General features: G+C 52.9%; 1 protein-coding gene across 2 annotated transcripts; it reads right to left on the bottom strand.

The window, feature by feature from the left end:
- Positions 1-4252: 4252 nt before the first annotated feature.
- Positions 4253-18514, bottom strand: NOSIP (nitric oxide synthase interacting protein). 2 transcript variants are annotated; one of them, XM_044759126.2, is made up of 9 exons: positions 18452-18514; positions 9240-9310; positions 8561-8666; positions 7365-7446; positions 5335-5494; positions 5128-5246; positions 4807-4994; positions 4583-4691; positions 4253-4357 (listed from the first exon to the last, which is right to left on the bottom strand). In XM_044759126.2, exons 2-9 carry the CDS (start codon positions 9307-9309, stop codon positions 4286-4288), a joined length of 906 nt encoding a protein of 301 aa, XP_044615061.1. In that variant the 5' UTR covers position 9310; positions 18452-18514; the 3' UTR covers positions 4253-4285. The 2 variants fall into 2 exon arrangements, with proteins under 2 accessions (XP_044615061.1, XP_070354429.1); XM_070498328.1 differs by lacking the exon at positions 18452-18514 and adding an exon at positions 17920-18238.
- Positions 18515-18517: the final 3 nt, after the last annotated feature.

Consider the following 18517-nt stretch of genomic DNA (forward strand, 5'->3'; position numbering starts at 1 on the left):
CAGGTGTGGCTCCAGGTCAGCTAGATATTTGAAATATCTATTTGAGATATAGGGTTTATATGAAATATTTGGCATGCTCTCTCTCTGGCTTTCTATTTTCCAGGATTTCTCCCTCACTTTCCTGTGACTGTGGTGCTTTGAGCTAGGAAGATTGTGCATTTTCCCCCAGCGTTTTGGCTGCCCCTCATGGTGTAGACTAGAACCTACCCCAGGCTAAAAGCCATACAAAGGAGAAACTCACCCACTGCCTTTCCTTTTCTCTGAGTGTCAATTCCCCTCCAATTTCTCCTTGCGTTTGTTCACTTTCCAGTGAACAAATTATTTCCGCTTTAAATAACTGTTTTCTGTTTTACCCACAGTTTATAATTATATCTGTGGGACTGTTGGAATTTGAATCCAATTATATCTAACTCCAAGCTTTTAATTATGATAACAGACAGCCCCCTAGTGGCTGGAGGTGGTTTATGGAGAAGTAGGACAAATTTATAGATCTCTAGGGGCTACACGTTTGAAAACAGTTTTGTTTTGTTTTGCTATCAAAATAACACTGACACATAGCAACAAATCACTTGTACAGAAAAGCCTGTGTTGGAAAACTACCGGCACCCCGTCACCCTTAGTGCCCCTCCTCAGAAGTTCTTTTTTTTTTTTTTTAATCTTTTGCACGTTTTGTTTATTTTTAAACTTTGGCAACATACTCAGAGGATACAAAATTCTAAATATACAAGATGCTTTATACTAAAAACGAAGTCTTCCTTCCACCAAGCTGGCTTCCTCACAGGCAGCCAGTCTTTCCTTCCAGGGAGAAATTTGCATAGATTGAAGGAAATATGTGCAAATTGTTTTTCTTCTTTTTAATAGAAATGATAACAGATGACTAACAGTGTTTTTACCTTTCTTGTTTCTCTGTCTCTCTCTCTCTCTTTTTTTTTTTTTGCTGAGGAAGATTCCCCCTAAGCTAACATCTGTGTCCATCTTCCTCTATTTTGTATGTGGGTCACTGCCATAGCATGGCCACCAGTGAGTGGTGCAGGTCTGTGCCCAGGAACTGAACCCAGGCCACTGAAGTGGAGCACCCTGAACTTAGCCAGTAGGCCATGGGTCCAACCTCTCTTGTTTCCTTAACAATGCTTTTTTTTTTTTTTTTGAGTCAGAATCTTCTGATTTAAAATTTTTAAAAATTATTTTTTTCATTGAGCTAAGAATATATATATATATATTTGAGGAAGATTGTCCCTGAGCTAACATCCGTGCCCATCTTTCTCTATTTCGTATGTGGGACATCACCCCAGCATGGCTTGATGAGTGGTGCATCCATCGACACTAATTCCAGAACATTTTCTTCACCCCAACAGTAAACCAGCACCCCTTAATTAGTGCTCAATTCCCTCCTCCCCCAGCACCTGGCAACCACTAATTCACTTTCTGTCTCTATGGATTTGCCTGCTGAACATTTTCTATAACAGGGGTCATACAATATGCGACGTTTGTGTCTGGCTTTTCACTTGGCATACTGCTTTTCAAGGTTCATCCGCATCGTGGCATGTATCAGTACCTCACTCCTTTTAAGGGCTGAATAGTATTCCATTGTATGGATCGACCGCATTTCGTTTCTCCAGTCATCTTTGGATGGACATTTGGGTTGTTTCCACTTTTGGCTCTCATGATTAGTGTTGACAGGGTCATTCATGGATAAGTTTTTGTGTGGACATTTGTTTTCAACTTTCCTGGGCCTACACCTGGGCGTGGAATCACCGAGTTGATTTTTAAAAAGAGAAATGGAAATCTACTCACACGAAATCCCTTTTCTTGTTTTGCATTTTTCAATTTTATTTTTTTATATTTTTTTGCTGAGGAAGATTGGCCCTGAGCTAACATCTGTGCCCATCTTCTTCTATTTTGTATGTGGGACGCCACCACAGCATGGCTTGATGAGTGGTGTGTAGGTCCAGGCTTGGGATCCAAACCCACGTACCCCGGGCTGCTGAAGCAGAGCACACGAACTTAACCACTACACCCCGGGGCCAGGCCTTCAATTTTATTTTTAATTCACATAATGCCCACTCTTTTTGGTGTACAATTCTATGAACTTTGACAAATCACTCATGTAACCGCCACAGTCAAGGTACAGAAGAGTTCCACTACCCCTCCCCAAATTCTCTTGCTAACCCCCTCCTTTGGAGTCAATCTCTCCCCCTCCCCGGCAATCGAGGATTTGCTCCCTGTCTGCACAGTTTTCCCTTTCCCGAACAAATCTCCCCATCTAGAAATCTTAAGTAGTTGCAATTGTCTTACAGTGCTGTCTGTGGGTCTGTGGAGGCTGGAGCCAGCAGCAGACACACCCTGCCCGAGACCAGCCCCACCCGCCCATTTCTTGCTCTAAACCTTAGACCAGGGTCTAGGGAACTTCTGAGAAGACAAGACTCGTCTCCACTTCCGGCCTCTCCCTTCTCCTGTGGCGGCTGAAGCTGCGGTAGACTCTGGCTTCCTCTCCTTGTCACCCTTGAGACCTTAAAGGAAACCTCTTTCTTGGAGCGGGGACCTTCCTACACCCCCAGCCCTTCCCGGCAAAGGGTGCTTCAGAGGGTCTGCGAATAAGAGTGGGATTTCGATTCCCTGTGAAAATAAAGGTGCAAGACTGGAAATCCTTGAAGTTTTTATTCGGGGTGGGGGGTGGTCTGCAGCACCCATGAACAAGACCGGGGTCCTCGGGGCTGAGAGAGAAAACTGGAAGACACAGGGGTGGGTGACGCCTCTTGGGAGAATGACAATTGGGGGTGTTTAGGGAAAGAGGGATGATCTGAAGCATTGTGGGTCTAAAAGGATGGAGTGGGAGCTTGCTAAGGCGGAGAGGTCTGTGAGGCGACAGTGTGGGAACCCCTGGGCAGGGGGTGGGGGTGGGGAAGGGCGGGACAGAGTGAGGGGTCTCCGGAGGTGGCTGACCTCTGGGTGAACCTGGCTTCTGCCACGGCCTTGAGCAGTGTGACTTAGGGCAAGTTGTGTCTTCTCAGCCTCAGTGGGCTCTTCTGTGACATGGGTACAGGCTTCCCTCTGCGGGCGTGCGGCACGGGTTCAAGCAGACTCTAGACTGACAGGCCCACACAGGCCCGTCAAGGGCTCCTTGAATGTCAGCAGCCACTGGGTCAGCTTCCAGGGACTGTGAGCCCAAGAGTGGGGTGTGAGACTCTTGGAGACCAAGGGAAGGTTCCAGAAGTGTCTAGGGAGCAAACGCTGGGTTTAGGGGGCTCCCCAAGGGTGCCAAGATGACACCACCCGCCCTCCTGCTATAATCTCTCCCCGCAGCCAGATGCACCACCAGGGCCTGCACCAGACAGCGGTCAAGGACACTTCCTGGGCCTGTGAACCGCGTCCGGGCATGAGATAAGACCTTTGACTGGAATGAAAAGGTAGAAATGGTTCACGGAACAGAGCAGCTCGCGCCCCGAGATCTCACTTTGGTCGAAAAAAACTCGGGAGCGCGCACGCGGAGAAAGACCTGGAAGGACAGGACCTGGGTATGGCTTAGGGAGGCAGGAATGTTAAGTCTTTATTTTTTTCATCTTTGCTTGGCTCTGGGTTCCACACTGCCCAGGGACTGCTTTCATGACTCAGTGGTTATGGTAAACCAAGCTTTAAGGGCCGCCCTGCCCTCCTGGTCAGGCCTCAGCTCCAGGTGCGGTGGGCTCCGACCTCCGCTCCCACCCTCTCCCCTCCCTTACTCTGCTCCTCAGACCCGCCCGCTCCTCACTGCATCGCCTTCGCCCATGCGGTTTCCTCTTCCTCTCCCCACGAAGCGCTGGGGGAGGGGTTCCTGGCCACCTTCTGTAGACTGGCCCCACCCCACGAGGCGCTGGGGGAGGGGGATCCTGGCCACCTTTTCCAGACGGGTGCCAGGGGCTCGCTCTCACAGCTCTCTACTTCCTCTGGGGGTCTGATCACCCTCAACTCGGGGAGGGGCGCCAGGACATCTCTCGGCCTTCAAAGCCGGCAGAACTCAGAAGGATGCGGGGGCCCTCCTATGTAGCCTTCAGAGGATAGCGGCTCGAACCTGGACTTCGGGCCACTCTGAACCAATTTTAATGCCGTGCACTGCTGTTCAATTCGGATTTTACTCTTAACCTGAGACCTCATCAAATATGCTTTGCCCACCCTTTCTAACTCGCACCCCGGAGTGCAGCCTGCAGAGCTAGGCTCCTCGTCCGCCGTGTCCCCCAGAGCCCCAGGGCAGTGAAGGAAGGTGCCACACGGCCAGTGGTGTCCCAGCCCCTTTATTTGGTGTCCACACTCAGGCCTGCATCACGGGCCTCGACTTCTCGGCCTGCAGCTTCACTCCAGAGCCTGCGAAGCCGGTGCCGCCCTGGGAGGGAGAGAAGGCCAAGGTGGAGGCCGGGGGCTGCAAGCGGCCGCGGGGGGTCCTAGGCCCGCAAGGAGAGGCAGGACCCTGGCTAGGCAGGGCAGGGGCGGGGCCTGGGGCAAAGGGGCGGGTCTTCTGGGAAGAGGGCGGAGTCCCGGGGAGGGGCGGGGCCAGGGAGGAGGCGGGGCCTCGGGAAGGGGCAGGGCCCTGGGGAGGAGGGCCGCTCACCCGCTGCAGCACGATGATGTCGCGGTCCGTGAGCTTCTCCCCGTTCACTGGGTCCACCATGTCCTTCCGAATGAGCTTCTCCACACACTCGAGGGTGACCACGGCCCCACTGCGGTGAGGGTGAGGGTGGGGGGCGCCGATCAGAGGTACCCCCCCCACACACCCCCGCGGGACAGCCACACCCTGCCCCCTGCGCGGCGCCCCCGTGCCCCCGGGGGACTCACGAGGGCCGCAGCACGGCGCACGGGGTGGCGTTGCTCAGGCTGTCGCGGGTCACGGCGCACACGTAGCGCTCGCTGCGCGTGATGAGCCCCACGCGGTCCACGGAGCCGTCGAGCGGCGTGAAGCGCACGGGCGTCAGGTCCGACATGCGCAGAGGCTTCCCCGACATGGGGCAGGTCACGGTGCGCGACTGCGGGCCGGGGGGCGGCAGGGTCAGCGGCAGGGCTGGGGCCCGGGGTGGGGGGATGGGGGTCCCTGGGAGAGACGGAAGGAGGGGGCTCTCTGGCAAAGTGGGCGCAGGGGCGCTTGCGGGGGGTGCTCACCGGCTTCTCCAGCTTGGTGGCCTTGGCCTCGGGGGTCAGCGACGGGATCCAGAAGCTGGGCAGCGCTTTGTCCTTGTCCTTTCCTGCGGGGCCCGCGCTGGGCCCGGGTTGGGCATCATCTGCGGAGGGAGAGGGGTTCGGATGCCGCCCCCAGGGAGGCCCCGGCCCCGCGGGTCCCCGTCCCGCTGTAAGTCCGCTCCCCCTCACCTGGGCCGTTGCCCGTGGCGGCCTTGGGCGTGAAGGGGTTGAGGGGCCGGCTCACGATGGACGCCTCCTTCTCCAGGAAGCCCCGCACCTGGTCCTGCGCCGCCGCCCGCTGCAACTCTTTCTGCTCCTCCCGCCGCGCACCCCGCTGCTTCTCGTAGGCCTGCGGGCAGCAGGGGAGAAGGGCGCTAGGCATCCTTCTGGGGGCTGTGGGCTTGGGGCACCCGGGGGGGGCGTTCTTCCCATTTCACAGGTGGGTAAACTGAGGCCTACACAGGGGAGATCCTGGCAGAGGCACTGTTTGGTAGAGGTTGGTGACCGCCTGGGTGTGCAGCTTTAATCTGCACGTGCGGCTCTGCTCCCTTCGCTTGTCCCTTCCCCTTCTGCAGGGCACCTGTGTGTTTAGCTGGGTGTTTGAGACTTGATGGCTCCTTTATTCCTTGGCAGCAGAGTGGTCAGCAGCTTGGCTGGAGCTTAAACCTGGCCTCTGTCACTGATGAGCCCTGTGAGCTCTCCTGGCCTCAGTTTCTTCATCTGTAAAATGGGCTAACAGTGGCGACCTACCTCAGAGGCTCACTGGGAGGGTTACACGGGATGAGTTTTTAAATCACGTAGAACCTTGCCCAGCACACAGTAAGTGCTCAGTCAACGTTACCCGGGGGCTGTTACTGTGTTTATTATAAGGTGCGTGTACTATCTGATTTACTTATCAGACCGTGTGTGTTCTGTACACCCTGTCCTGGCGGATGCAGACCTGCCCCTGCCCTCGAGGGGCTCGAGTTCCAGGAGAGTAACGAGCGCTAACATTTATGGAGCCATGAATGTGCAGGTAGTGTGTGAAGACAAGAGGATGTGCGGGCAGTGTGCAAGGATGAGAGGTTGCGCAGGCAGCATGTAGGACGGCAGGATGTGTGGGCAGGGTGCGAGGACGAGAGGAGTTAACACAGTACTGAGCTCTGACACTGCCCTGGGCCACCCAGCTGAGTGAGGAGGGAACACTCATGGTGACTGATGCTCTGGAGGGCTTCCGACATGGTCCCCGCGATGAGGGAGCGCCCCGTCAGCCAGCAGCCTGTGGGTAGGACATGGGCACAGGGGAGGGAACCCACTCACTCAAGACAAAAAACTCAATAAAGGGGCTGGCCTGGTGGTGTAGTGGTTAAGTTGGCATGCTCCACTTTGGCGGCCGGGGGTTCATGGGTTCAGATCCCAGGTGTGGACCGACACACCGCTCATCAAGCCATGCTGTGGCGGCGTCTCACATACAAAATGGAGGAAGGTTGGCACAGATGTTAGCTCAAGGCCAATCTTCCTCACCAAAAAAAAAAAAAAACAAAACAAAAAAACACCCAAACCAAAAAACCCAAAACTCAACAAGAATCTGACCCTCAGAGTTTCCCAAGCTCCAGAAAACCCAGCAGGAGGAGGAGGAAGATGGACCAGCTGTGCCTCAAACAAGGTGATAAAGCAGAGTCCCCTCATCCACAGAACGAGTCCACCCACGGAAGCTGGGCCTGGCTCCATAAACGCCTAGAGAATGCTTATCTGTGAGCATCTTCCACATGCCCTGCAGTGTCCTCTAATTTGGCCCTGTCAACCCATTTTAGAGACAATGAAACTGAGGCCCAGTGAGATGAGGTGACACCCACTCACTTAACAAGTATTTACTGAGAACCTAGGACCACAAGCTGGGAGAGACCCACTCCCTGCCCCTGGGGCCTGCCGTCTAGTGGGGGAGGGGGCACCTGTCAGACAGTCACGTGGAGTCCCAACTGTGACAAGTGGCAGGAGAAGAGATGACAAGGGCAGACCCTGGGGCTCTGGACTAGCGGGAGGTCAGAGGAGCCAACGCTTGGGCTGAAACCTGGACGATGGGAAGGACTGAACCAGGAGCAGAGGGAGGGGACAGTGCACCAGGCAGAGGCCCAGAAGGGAAAAGGAACTTAGACGGGAGGCCCAGTGTGGCTCTGCTTGTGAGCTCAGCATCCAAACCACCCACCCACGCCTTTGTCCCCTTCCCACACCGCTGTCACCTTCATCTGTCGGGCGATCTCCTTCTTCTGGTGCAAAATGTATTCCAGGATTGCCTCCCGCTCATACAGGTAGCCATCTGGGCTGCAGAGAGATGGGGGGGGTGAGAAAACATGGGCCTGGCCCAGGCCACACAGCCAGGGGTTAATGGTCACGTGCCAACATCAGCTCCCACGCAGCATCTTACAGGCAGCCGCTCACAGTGTGCAGCTCTGCTAGGAGCGGACCGCAGTGTTTTAACCCTCCCTGCTCTGTGATGTGCTCTGACGTGCAGGGAAATCTCATGCAGTAAATGTGAACGCCTGGGTTGTCCAAACCCTGCATGTCCCAAAATGGCCCTTGACCGGCTCCTAGGGGGCACTTCTAAGCCCTTGGCATGTCCTGCCTGATAAGAGTGTCTCTGCTCACCTGGGGGGCCATGTGCTATCAGCTCGACCTCTGGAGGGGCTGGAGACCAACGGCAGCCACACAGCAGCCAGCCAGGCCTCCCGGACCAACCTCCAATAAAAACCCTGGACACCGAGGCTCAGGCGAGCTTCGCTGGTGGTGACACTCGGTGTGTGTTGTCACACATTGTTGCTGCGAGAATCGATGCTGTTCCTGTGACTCCACTGGGAGAGACAACTGAGAGCTGGTGCCTGGTCTCTCCCGGACCCTGTCCCATGCGCCTCTTCCCTTTGCTGATTTTAATCTGTATCCTTTCGTGGTAATAAACTGTCCCTGGGAGCAGAGCAGCTTTGCTGAGTTCTGAGTCCTTCTAGTGAATGACTGAGCCTGAAGGTGGCCTCAGGGACTCTGAACCACAGTCCACTCTCATCACCATCTCTATGAAACTGACCTGTAATCGAGCACATATCTAGTCACTGGACTAAGCACCTTAGACCCACTCTCTCGCTCGAGCCTTTGCCAGACCCTACGAGGCAGGTAATGTAAGTGGGACATTTACATTGCCCCACACACGAGCCGTTATTATGGGCCAGGAGATGTTCCAAGAGCCCTGTCCTCAATTATGAATGTCGTCTTTTCCACAGCCCGTGGCACAGATCCTAGGATCATGCCCATGTCTCAGACGAGAACCCTGAGGCTCTGAGTGGTTAAGTGGCTTGCTCAGGGTGCCCTGGCTGTGAGGCGGCCAGACCCACATGTGCATCCTCTCCCTGTGGTCCCCTTGTCCTCGCCACCCGTGTTCCCAGCTCACGTGACAACGGGGTCGTGGCAGGGCTGCAGGGAGAGGCAGCAGCAGTCAAAATCCTTGACGGCATCCCGGCTCAGTCGAATGTTCTGGGTCCCGTAGCCTGAGGCCGCTGGGGACAGAGATGGGCAGAGGGATGGAGGGACGGGAGACGTGCTCCTCTCCATACCCCAAGAAAGAGACACAGAGAGAACTCGGTGGGTGGGGAGGGGACGGGACTCAGAGAGGAACAGGCTGCCAAGAGCTTAGGCTGTGTGTCTGTGTGACTCTGTGCTGGGGACGGGGCTGCACAACAGGAAGGTGTCGCTCCCCAGAGGACAAGTGACAGGCTGTCACTCAGGCCGTCACTGAGGCAGCAGCTCGGTGGAGAGGCCCACAGCTGACTCCCCTTGACCCTTCTGGCTCTGTGACCAAGCTCAAGTGCATACACCTTTCTGGGCTCGGCTTCCTCCTCTGGAAGGGCCACGGCAACAGTGACCCCACCCTCAGTGGGAAAGTGGGGGGACTGGATGAGTTCACATACAGAAGGCACTTGACGTAGTGCCCCCCACACAGGGGGAGGGGGTTGCTGGATCGTGTGGACTCTTATTCATATGGTCATGACCCACAGTGGGGGGACAGAGACAGGCACAGAAGGTACAAGCAGAAGTGCCAAGTGAGATGGTGGTGCCCTCCCACCTGGTACCTGTGTCCTTCTTCTTTTCATGGTAGGTGTAGACGGCCCCCGCGGTGCAGTTCTTGCCGTGGCGTGTCATCCTAGGGCGAGGAAGGGACAGTGGCAGGGCCGTGGGGGCCAGAGGGAGCCCGCCCGGGGAGGACTGGACCCTTATGGCCCTCACAGCTGATCTGCCCCCAAGACGGGACAGCTGGGGGTGGGGACAGTTTTACACACGGTAACTGGTTAAGAAATACCAAGAGGCTCCGAAAAAACAAGATGGCACTTTACCTCGAAAAAGACCCAAGGTTGGCTGGTAGCAGTGGGTGTCAGAAGGGAGGGGTGCACCTTGTGAGTTTCTGTGAGGTGGTGGGAGGAGGGTGATCTGAAATCTGATAGAAAGTTCTAGCACCAAAAGTGGATGGGTGTGGCTCCTGACACACGTGGGGAACTGAGGCGCTTGGTGGACCTGCAGGGTGCGTGTGCTTGTGTGCTCTGCGTATGATCACACGCTCATTTCAACCGAGCGCATGTCTCTGGGTTCCCGTGGTCCTTCTCGTGGATGAAATCACTGTGATTTGAAGCAAAGGCGGAATTTGCGTGATGCTCAAATTGTTCCCTAACGGATCAAGGGCACTGGAATAAATTCTCAGATTTCACAACAAGTGTTACAGCAGAGCTGACCGTCCGTGGAACTCTGGCAAATCAACAGGCAAAAAACCAGCTCCCCCAAAAGGAAAATGAGCGAAGGATATGAAGAGGCAATTGACAGACTGAGCGGCGTATGGAGAGATGCTCAGACTCCTCAAATGAAACTATAGTGAGGTATCACTCTCATCAGGCTGGCGGTCCACCCTTGGAAAACTGGGTGGACCAAGGCGTGGTGGGGATGTGGGGGTTGGTCACAGGACCCCTCGGGTGATGCCTGGGGGAGAGCGGACAGGGTCAGCATCGGGTACACAGGCTGGCGGTTCTTCCGCGAAGTAAGCGATGGCAGTTGTGCACTGGGGTGGATGTACCCCAAAGGCATCCTCAGAGCCACCCACACAGGGAGCAAGGATGAGGATGATCCTGGAGGGGACAGATGGTGACTGTCCACCCTGGAGACCCCCCCAGTCGTGAGATGCAACTGCCTAGGTGTGTACAAAGCATCATGGGTGGATCTTAAGAACACAATGCTGGGTGAAACAGGTACGAAATAAAACGGGATTGCTAACAATCCATGCGTGCTCAACACGACACATTTTAAGGGACCCCTACAAACAAAAGGATCGCAAGTTAGATCGGGTGCCCATGTGGTGGAAGGGATTAACTAGAGGAGAAACAAGAATAAATAAATGAAATGAGAAGGAGGGGGTTATGTGGATCAACGCGTGGAGGCTTAAGCAATATGACCCTCTGTGTGGGCTCGAGTCCAAGGTCGGCCCCCCACGCTGTGTGACTCTAGACTGGTGACTCTCCTTCTCTGAGCCTCAGTTTCCTTTGGTCAACGTGGGGATAACCAGAGGATCTAGCTGACGCGACTGGATGGCTGTGAGGGCTAAAGGGGGTCATGCTCGGAGCCTGGCACACGGGGGCAGGGTGGAAGAGGGGGGCAGACCAAGGGCTTCCAGAATCTAAAAAGCAACTTCATCTTTATTTCCTCCTTCTGGTGGCGTTCAGAAACTTGCCTTTCGCATTCAAAACTTGAAACAAACCTCTCTTTGAGCTACAGCTCTCGCGCTCCCCCTACTGGCGTCTTTCTTCCAGAAGCCAATTTTTGGTTTTAGGCATATTTACATAGTATAGATGCACAGCCCTGAAGGATGCTGTCGGAAGCGCTTTGACAAATGTAAACACCCTCGTAACCGCCGCCCCAGTTGAGATCCAGAATACTTCCATCACCCCAGAAGCGGCCACCGCGCTGCTCAGAGAAGCTAAGCTTGGTGAGACTCCCCACTCGGCCCATGGCTCCCTCCTCCACCCTCCCCTCGCCCCCGGCTTCTGAGCAAGTGTCCAGCACCTGCTGTCTCCCCTCGCTCACCTGCCACCCGCTCCTCCGCCCCGGCCCCCTGCCTTCCGCCTCAGCCCCCCAACTGCCACTCATGAAGGTCGCGCTGACCTCCTCATGGACAAATTCCCCACTCTATTCTTAGTTGTCAACTGCCTTGACCCTCTGCGGCATTTGGCACCGGGCTGCTGGTCTTGTGGCCAAGAGGAGGGCTTTTGTGCCCTTTGGCTTTGCGGACCGGGATGTTTTCCCTCCAGGAGCGAGAGGAACAGCTGTGGAGGGAGCATTTTTTTTTCCTTTGCCAGGTGACAATGGGAACCATCCCAAGACCACTGCTTCGTCCCTGACCTCGTGCCGACTCTTCACACCCTCAGCTCCTCAGTCTTCCAGCCTCTCACCCCACTCTCAAGTCTCTCCCATCGCCACTTTGCAGATGGGTAAACTGAGGCTTAGAGGTGAAGGCAGTGGTTCTCAAAGTAAGGTCCAGGGAACTTGGGGGTCCTTAAGATACTTTCGGGGGGTCCACAAAACTATGTCCATAACGTTAAAACGTATTTGCTTTTGGTCTCATTCTCTCATGAGTGGAGTTTGCCAGAGGCTGTCATCACCGCGAAGGCTAACTGAACGTGTGCTTGTCATCCCTGGGCTCTAAAAATGTCTGCTATGTTACACTGAGTGAAAGAAACCAGGTCCAAAGGCCACATACTGTCGATTCCACTTATACGAAATGTCCAGAACAGGCAAATCCACGGAGACAGACAGCAGGCTGGTGGTTGCCACGGGCCGGGAGAAGGGGGCACGAGGAGGAGTGCTAAGGGGTGTGGGGTTTCTATGGGGGTGATGAGAATGTTCGGGAATCAGAAAGTGATGACAGTTGCACAAAATGGTGAAACTATTAAAACCCACTGAATTGTATACCTTAAATGGGTGAATTTTGTGTTGCGTGGATTCTCTCTCAAAAAACTGTTACTATGACTCCACTCACATGAGGGAGTTAAGTATGTGGACAAAGAGAACAGATTAGTGGCTTCCAGGGGAAAGCGGGGGTCGGGGGGCACAAAGGGTGAAGGGGTGCACCTACAATACGACTGACAGACAATAATGTACAGCTGAAATTTCACAAGGTTGTAAACTATCATAATCTCAATAAAAATTTTAAAAAAATTTGTTAGTTTCTGCGGCCGGCCCAGTGGCGTAGCGGTTAAATGTGCACGTTCCGCTTCGGCAGCCTGGGGTTCGCCGGTTTGGATCCCGGGTGCGGACGTGGCACCACTTGGCAAGCCATGCTGTGGCAGGCGTCCCACATATAAAGTAGAGGAAGATGGGCAGGGATGTTAGCTCAGGGCCAGTCTTCCTCAAGAAAAAAAAAAGAAAGAAAAAAATCGTTAATTTCTAATGCGGCAAGTCTCAATAGCGAGAACTCACACAAACAAAAGCTCTTCGGTGTCCTCGATGATTTTGAAGATCCTGAGACCAAAAAGTTTGAGAACCACTGGCCTAGGGTCGAAGGGCTGGCAGGTGGCAAGGCCAGGATTTCTCTGGATTCGGAGTTTCTCGCGCTAGACTGTCTCCTCAGTGAGGCCCATTTCAAAACAGAAAACAGAACTACTGCCATCTCCTGTCGCTAGTATTTCAGACGAGACACATCCGAAGGAATGTCAGCCGTGGTTTATCATCCTGCTCCTTTCACGAGGGGGGAGACCAGGCTCCCAGAAGCCCCCCGCTGGGCAGCGGCAGAGCCGGACTCGAACCCGGGCAGCCAGAGTCCGGAGCCGCCCTCTGGTCCCCCCAAGGAAGCTCACAATCTGAGACTAAAAGTGGAGCCATTCCTGTTTTCGTACGATGTCGTCAAACTCCAGACTATGTTTTCCTCTTTCAACACATCTCAGTTCCGACGCTGAATTCTGCCTGGAGACATTCGTGCTCCATCTAGGTTTCATCAAAGTGACAGCTGCAAACAGACATCCACGTGCTCCGGTCGTTCCAAACGCACTTAAAAGTTTTCCGAAAACTGAATTGAATATCAGTGCTTAAATTTAGATTAAAATGAAATAATTAAAAAATTCAGCCCCTCGGTGGCACTAGCCACATATCAAACTGCTCTGCAGCCTCTGGGGACTGGTGGCTTCTGTACTGGGGAGTGCAGTTGGCGCAGTGCTAAGACAAATGACACACAGGTGACCACAATCCCATTAACACATTAATAATTCCTTGACATCATCTACTCTTCAGATGGTGTTTAGATTCCCTGATTATCTCCCAACTGTCTTTTTCCACAGTTGGTATCTTTCTTTCTTTTCCTTTTTTTGGTGAGGAAGACTGGCCCTGAGCTAACATCTGTTGTCAATCTTCCTCTTTTTGCTTGAGGAAGACTGTCACTGAGCTAACATCTGTGCCCATCTTCCTCTGTTTTATATGGGATGCCATCACAGCATGGCTGGATGAGCAGTGCGTAGGTCCAGCCCCGGGATCCGAACCTGTGAACCCTGGGCTGCTGAAGCGAAACGTATGAACCACTGGGCTGGCCCTCTGCAGTGGATTCTTTGAATCCTAAACCAGTGGTTCTGAACCTTTTGGCATGGTCAGCGATCCCTCTGAGAACCCAAAGGATGCTACAAGTCCCTCTCCATAGAATGGCGTGTGTCCCATGGATGGTCGCCGGCAGGCCGTCTCCCGGGGTGGAGGCGTCCGTGTTAAAGGAACCCAAAGGGCTAACTGCACTTAAGGAAATCAGTGACAAAAAGAGGATGTGTGGAGGCGGGAAAGAGAGAGTTCCCCGATGGCAAGAGGGAGCATGTGAGGTTTTCCTTTAAGGATGGCTGATATTTAAGAAGTTTGGTGAACCTGGCCCTGTTCGAAGCATTTTACACTAGTGACTCCAGCAAACCCCACACTAACCCAAATTGCTGCTACAAAGGCACGAAGAAGGTGCCCACGGTCATGCAGCCGGGGGTAAACACGGGCATCTGAGGCTCTGGCCTTGACCGTCCACTGTGGCACCTGGCGGCAGGTGGCCTCAGGCACTGTGCTGGATTCTCCGCATGGAACGGGACAGCTAGTGTGTGCCTGGTCCTTCCCCTGGAAATCCTGTCCCCTTCCTCCTCTCAGGTTCCATCGAGGTGTCACCTTCTCCAGGAAGCCTGACCCTCCAGGCTGAGTTGGGTGTCCCTTGTGTTCTGACAATGCCCTGAGTTACCGCCGTGATCGCCGCCACCCCTGGGGACTTCCCCCTGCGGACTAGGAGTCCCTCGAGAGGGGGCACAGGTCAGACTCCAGTGTGGGTCCCAGTACTGCCTGGCACCCGGGGGCATGGGGGTGCTCAGAGAGGACGTGAGCGGCTCAGTTAACCCCTTCCGACCCTAGGGCTGGGCGAGGTGTGTCATCGATGAACTAACCCCCAACTGATCAATACAGTGATCACGAGAGCACTAAAGGAACAGACACGACCGTCACATCCTTCAAGCACTCAGGTACCAGCCCCACGCGAAGCCCTTCACCGTCCGAACGTCTCCTCACGACAACCTCCTGAGGTGGGTTCTCCCCATTTTACAGGGGACAAAACAGACGCCCAGAGGGATTAACTGGCCAACTCCTCAGTCTGCTCCCTGACGGACCAGCCCTGGGGAGCTTGTCACAAGGGAACTTTGAAGAAGCCACTCCCTTCAACTACTTCTTGGACGTGGCTCAAGATCAAAACCAAACAGCTCAAATAAAAAATGTGGGAGGAGGGGCCGGCCCAGTGGTGCAGCGGTTAGGTGCACACGTTCCGCTTCGGCGGCCCGGGGTTCACCGTTTTGGATCCCGGGTGTGGACGTGGCACCGCTTGGCAAGCCATGCTGTGGTAGGCGTCTCACATACAAAGTAGAGGAAGATGGGCACGGATGTGAGCTCAGGGCCAGTCTTCCTCAGCAAAAAAGAGGAGGATTGGCAGCAGATGTTAGCTCAGGGCTAATCTTCCTCAAAAAAAAAAAAAAAAAAGTGGGAGGAATGACAGAATTGGAAACTACCATTTTGCAACCCCTGATGACACAGGTGACTCAGGCAATGACTGTTAACGGATGCCATTAAGAGAAAGATGGACGGGAACTGGACATTTGCGGGGTGCTAATTCTCGCTAGTAGAAAGGAAAGACTGCAGCTTGACAACGGCACGTTTGTGCTGTTCCTACCTGCACTAGTCAGCTGGGGCCGCCAAAACAAAGCACCAGGGACTGAGGGGCTAAGACAGAAAATATTTGTTTTCTCAGAGTCCTGGAGGCCGGAAGTCCGAGATCAGGGGCCAGCATGGTTGGGTTCTGGTGAGGACTCTCCGTGGCTTGCAGATGGCGGGCCACCTTCTCGCTCTGTCCTCACAGGGTGGATGGAGAGAGAACCTTGTGGCATCTCTCCTCTTAAAGGGACATCAACCCCAGGGATTAGGATCCCACTCTTATGACCTCACATAACCTTAGTTCCTTCTGTAGAAGCCCCATCTCCAAATAGTCACATTGGGGGGCTTCAACATATGAATTGGTGTGTGTCCTAAACACCACCTGAAGCCCCTGATTAGTTTCACCATCCTTTTTTTTTTTTTGAGGAAGATTAGCCCTGAGCCAACATCTGCCGCCAATCCTCCTCTTTTTGCTGAGGAAGACTGGCCCTGAGCTAACATCCGTGCCCATCTTCCTCTACTTTGTATGTGGGACGCCTGCCACAGAATAGCATGCCAACCAGTGCCATGTCCACAGCCGGGATCCGAACTGGCAAGCCCTGGGCCGCAGAGAAGTGGAACGTGTGCACTTAACCGCTGTGCCACCTGGCCGGCCCCTCACCATCCTTAAAAGTAGGACAACCAGGCGTTTAGGCAACATGAAGCTACCAGCTCTGAAGCTGTCACGCCAAAATGGCTGAACCTAAATTTAATCAAGACTTTAGATTTAAATTCTTTAATTCTAGGAAGTTAGAGGATAGAGCAGGGATTGACCAAAAAGGGCCAGACAGTAAAGATTTTCAACTTGGCAGGCCATACAGCCCCTGTCAGGACTCCTCAATTCTGCCTTGTGTGGCAAAAGCAGCCAGGGACACTATGTAAATGAAGGGGCATGGCTGTTTTCAATAAAACTCTATTTATGGACACTGACATCTGAATCACATACAATTGTCATGGGTCACAAAACATTATTCATCTTTTGATTTTTTCCAATTATCCAAAAATGTTAAAAACATTGTTAGTCTGCAGGCTGTACAAAAACAGGTGGTGATTGCAAATCATATATCTGATACAGGAATTGTATCTAGACTATATTAAAAACTGACAACTCAATGACAAAAAGCCAAATAACCCAATTTAAAAATGGGCAAAGAACTGGAATAGACACTTCTCTAGAGAAGATGCACCAATGGCCGAGAAGCACATGAAATCATGCTCCACCTCATTCATCGTGAAGGAAATGCAGCGAAAACCACAATGAGATGCCAGTTCACACGCGCGGGGATGACTACGAGCGAAAAGTCAGACAAGAAGAAGTGTGGAGAAACTGGAACCCTCACACACGGAGGCTGGGAATGGACAATGGAGTGGCCAGTTCGGAAAAGTCGGGCAGGTCCTCCAAAGGTCACACAGAAAATGACCATTTGGTTCAGCAATTCTACTGCCAGTAGGAATGAAAACATACGTCCACATAAAAACTTGTACCCGAATGTTCGTAGCAGCCTTATCTGTAATAGCCAAAAAGTGGAAACAACCCAAACACCCATTGAATGACGGAATGGATAAACAAAACAAAGTCTATCTCACACAAAGGAATATTACTCGAACACATAAAGAATAAAGTATTGATACATGCTACCAAATGAATGACCCCTGAAAACACTATGCTAAGTAAAAGAAGGCAGGCAGAAAAAAAAAATCCATTTATGTGAAATGTCCAGATTAGGTAAATCCATAGAGAGAGAAAGTAGATTAGTGGTTGCAAAGGGCTGGGGGGAGGGGAGAATGGGGACTGCCGGCTAATGGGTACCGAATGTCTTTTTGGTGTGATGAAAATGTTCTAAAACTGACAGTGGTGATGGCTGCACAGCTCTGTGAATATACTAAAAATCACTGAATTTTGCACTTCTAATGGGTGACCTATACGTTATGTGAACTGTTGGAATATGTGATATTCCAATAAAACTGATATTTTATAAAAAGGAGGCCAGAAGGACGGAATAAGTGAAATGAGATTACCAAGAAGCAAAAAGACAAATTCAAACGGTGCGATGATCAACAGACTGACTGACCTAGTTTCTTCAATGAATCAATTACACCAAGAAAAAAACGGGGCGTGGGAGGGAGATCGTCTTAAATTAAGAGAAATTTAAGAGACATAACAGCAATGACTTAACTGGATTCTGATTCAAACATATGCAACTTTTTTTTAAAGGCATTTTAGAGACACATGATTGGATTATTGACCAAGTAATAGGTAATATTCCAGAATCACGGTTGCTTTTATAAAACGTGATAATCGTGTCACGGTCACGTAAGAAAATGTCCCCGGTTTTTCCACATGCATCCTGAAATACTTAGGGCTGAAATGTCATGACGGATAAGATTTACTTTATATATTTAACTTAAAAATATATACTCAGCCAATATGGTAAAAATAATAATCGGCCAATCTGGACGATAAGGATTCGTATATACTCTCACTTTTCCCTAAGTTTGAACGCTTTCATAACAAAACATTAAACTGCTTACAGGATTCTTCGAGGGCTAAATTCACTCCGAATCGGCAGCCCCGTCAGGATGTGAACCCAGGAACGCTGACCCCAAAGCGCCACGAGAAAAACGTTCAACCCAACACCGACTCAGAGAGGGAAGGGGCTGTCGACAAGGTGCAGAGCAGGCGGCGGCGGGCGACTGCACAATCCTCCGCCCTCCCCATCACAGTCGGGAAACTGAGGCCAGGAAAGGGGACCTCATCCTCCACTCCCACTCCTTGGACCGCCAGGAGTCCCAGTCTCCTCCTTCCCCTGGGGCCCCCGGCCCATCGCCATCCACCGTGGAACTGCATCTCGCAGGAGAACTGCCACACGGAGGCCAGGCTACCTCCAGGGGCTGCTGGGAGTTGTAGTTCAGCTTCAGACTCGGGGCGCCTGGACTGGTCTATTAATGATCGACAGGGCGTCGGGAATTCGAAATCGTGTGTCCGTTTCCCTCAGGACCCCAGGACTCTAGCCTGCGGGAAGGCGATCCCAGCAACACAAGCCCTTCACCACCTAGAACTCACCTTACAAACGACTCCTCGTTCCTTCGTTGCTTCTTCAACTGTGCCCCTGCACCGGAAAGGAGCGCT

The sequence above is a fragment of the Equus asinus genome, chromosome 26 (genome assembly GCF_041296235.1).
Source record: "Equus asinus isolate D_3611 breed Donkey chromosome 26, EquAss-T2T_v2, whole genome shotgun sequence".
NCBI lineage: Eukaryota > Metazoa > Chordata > Mammalia > Perissodactyla > Equidae > Equus > Equus asinus.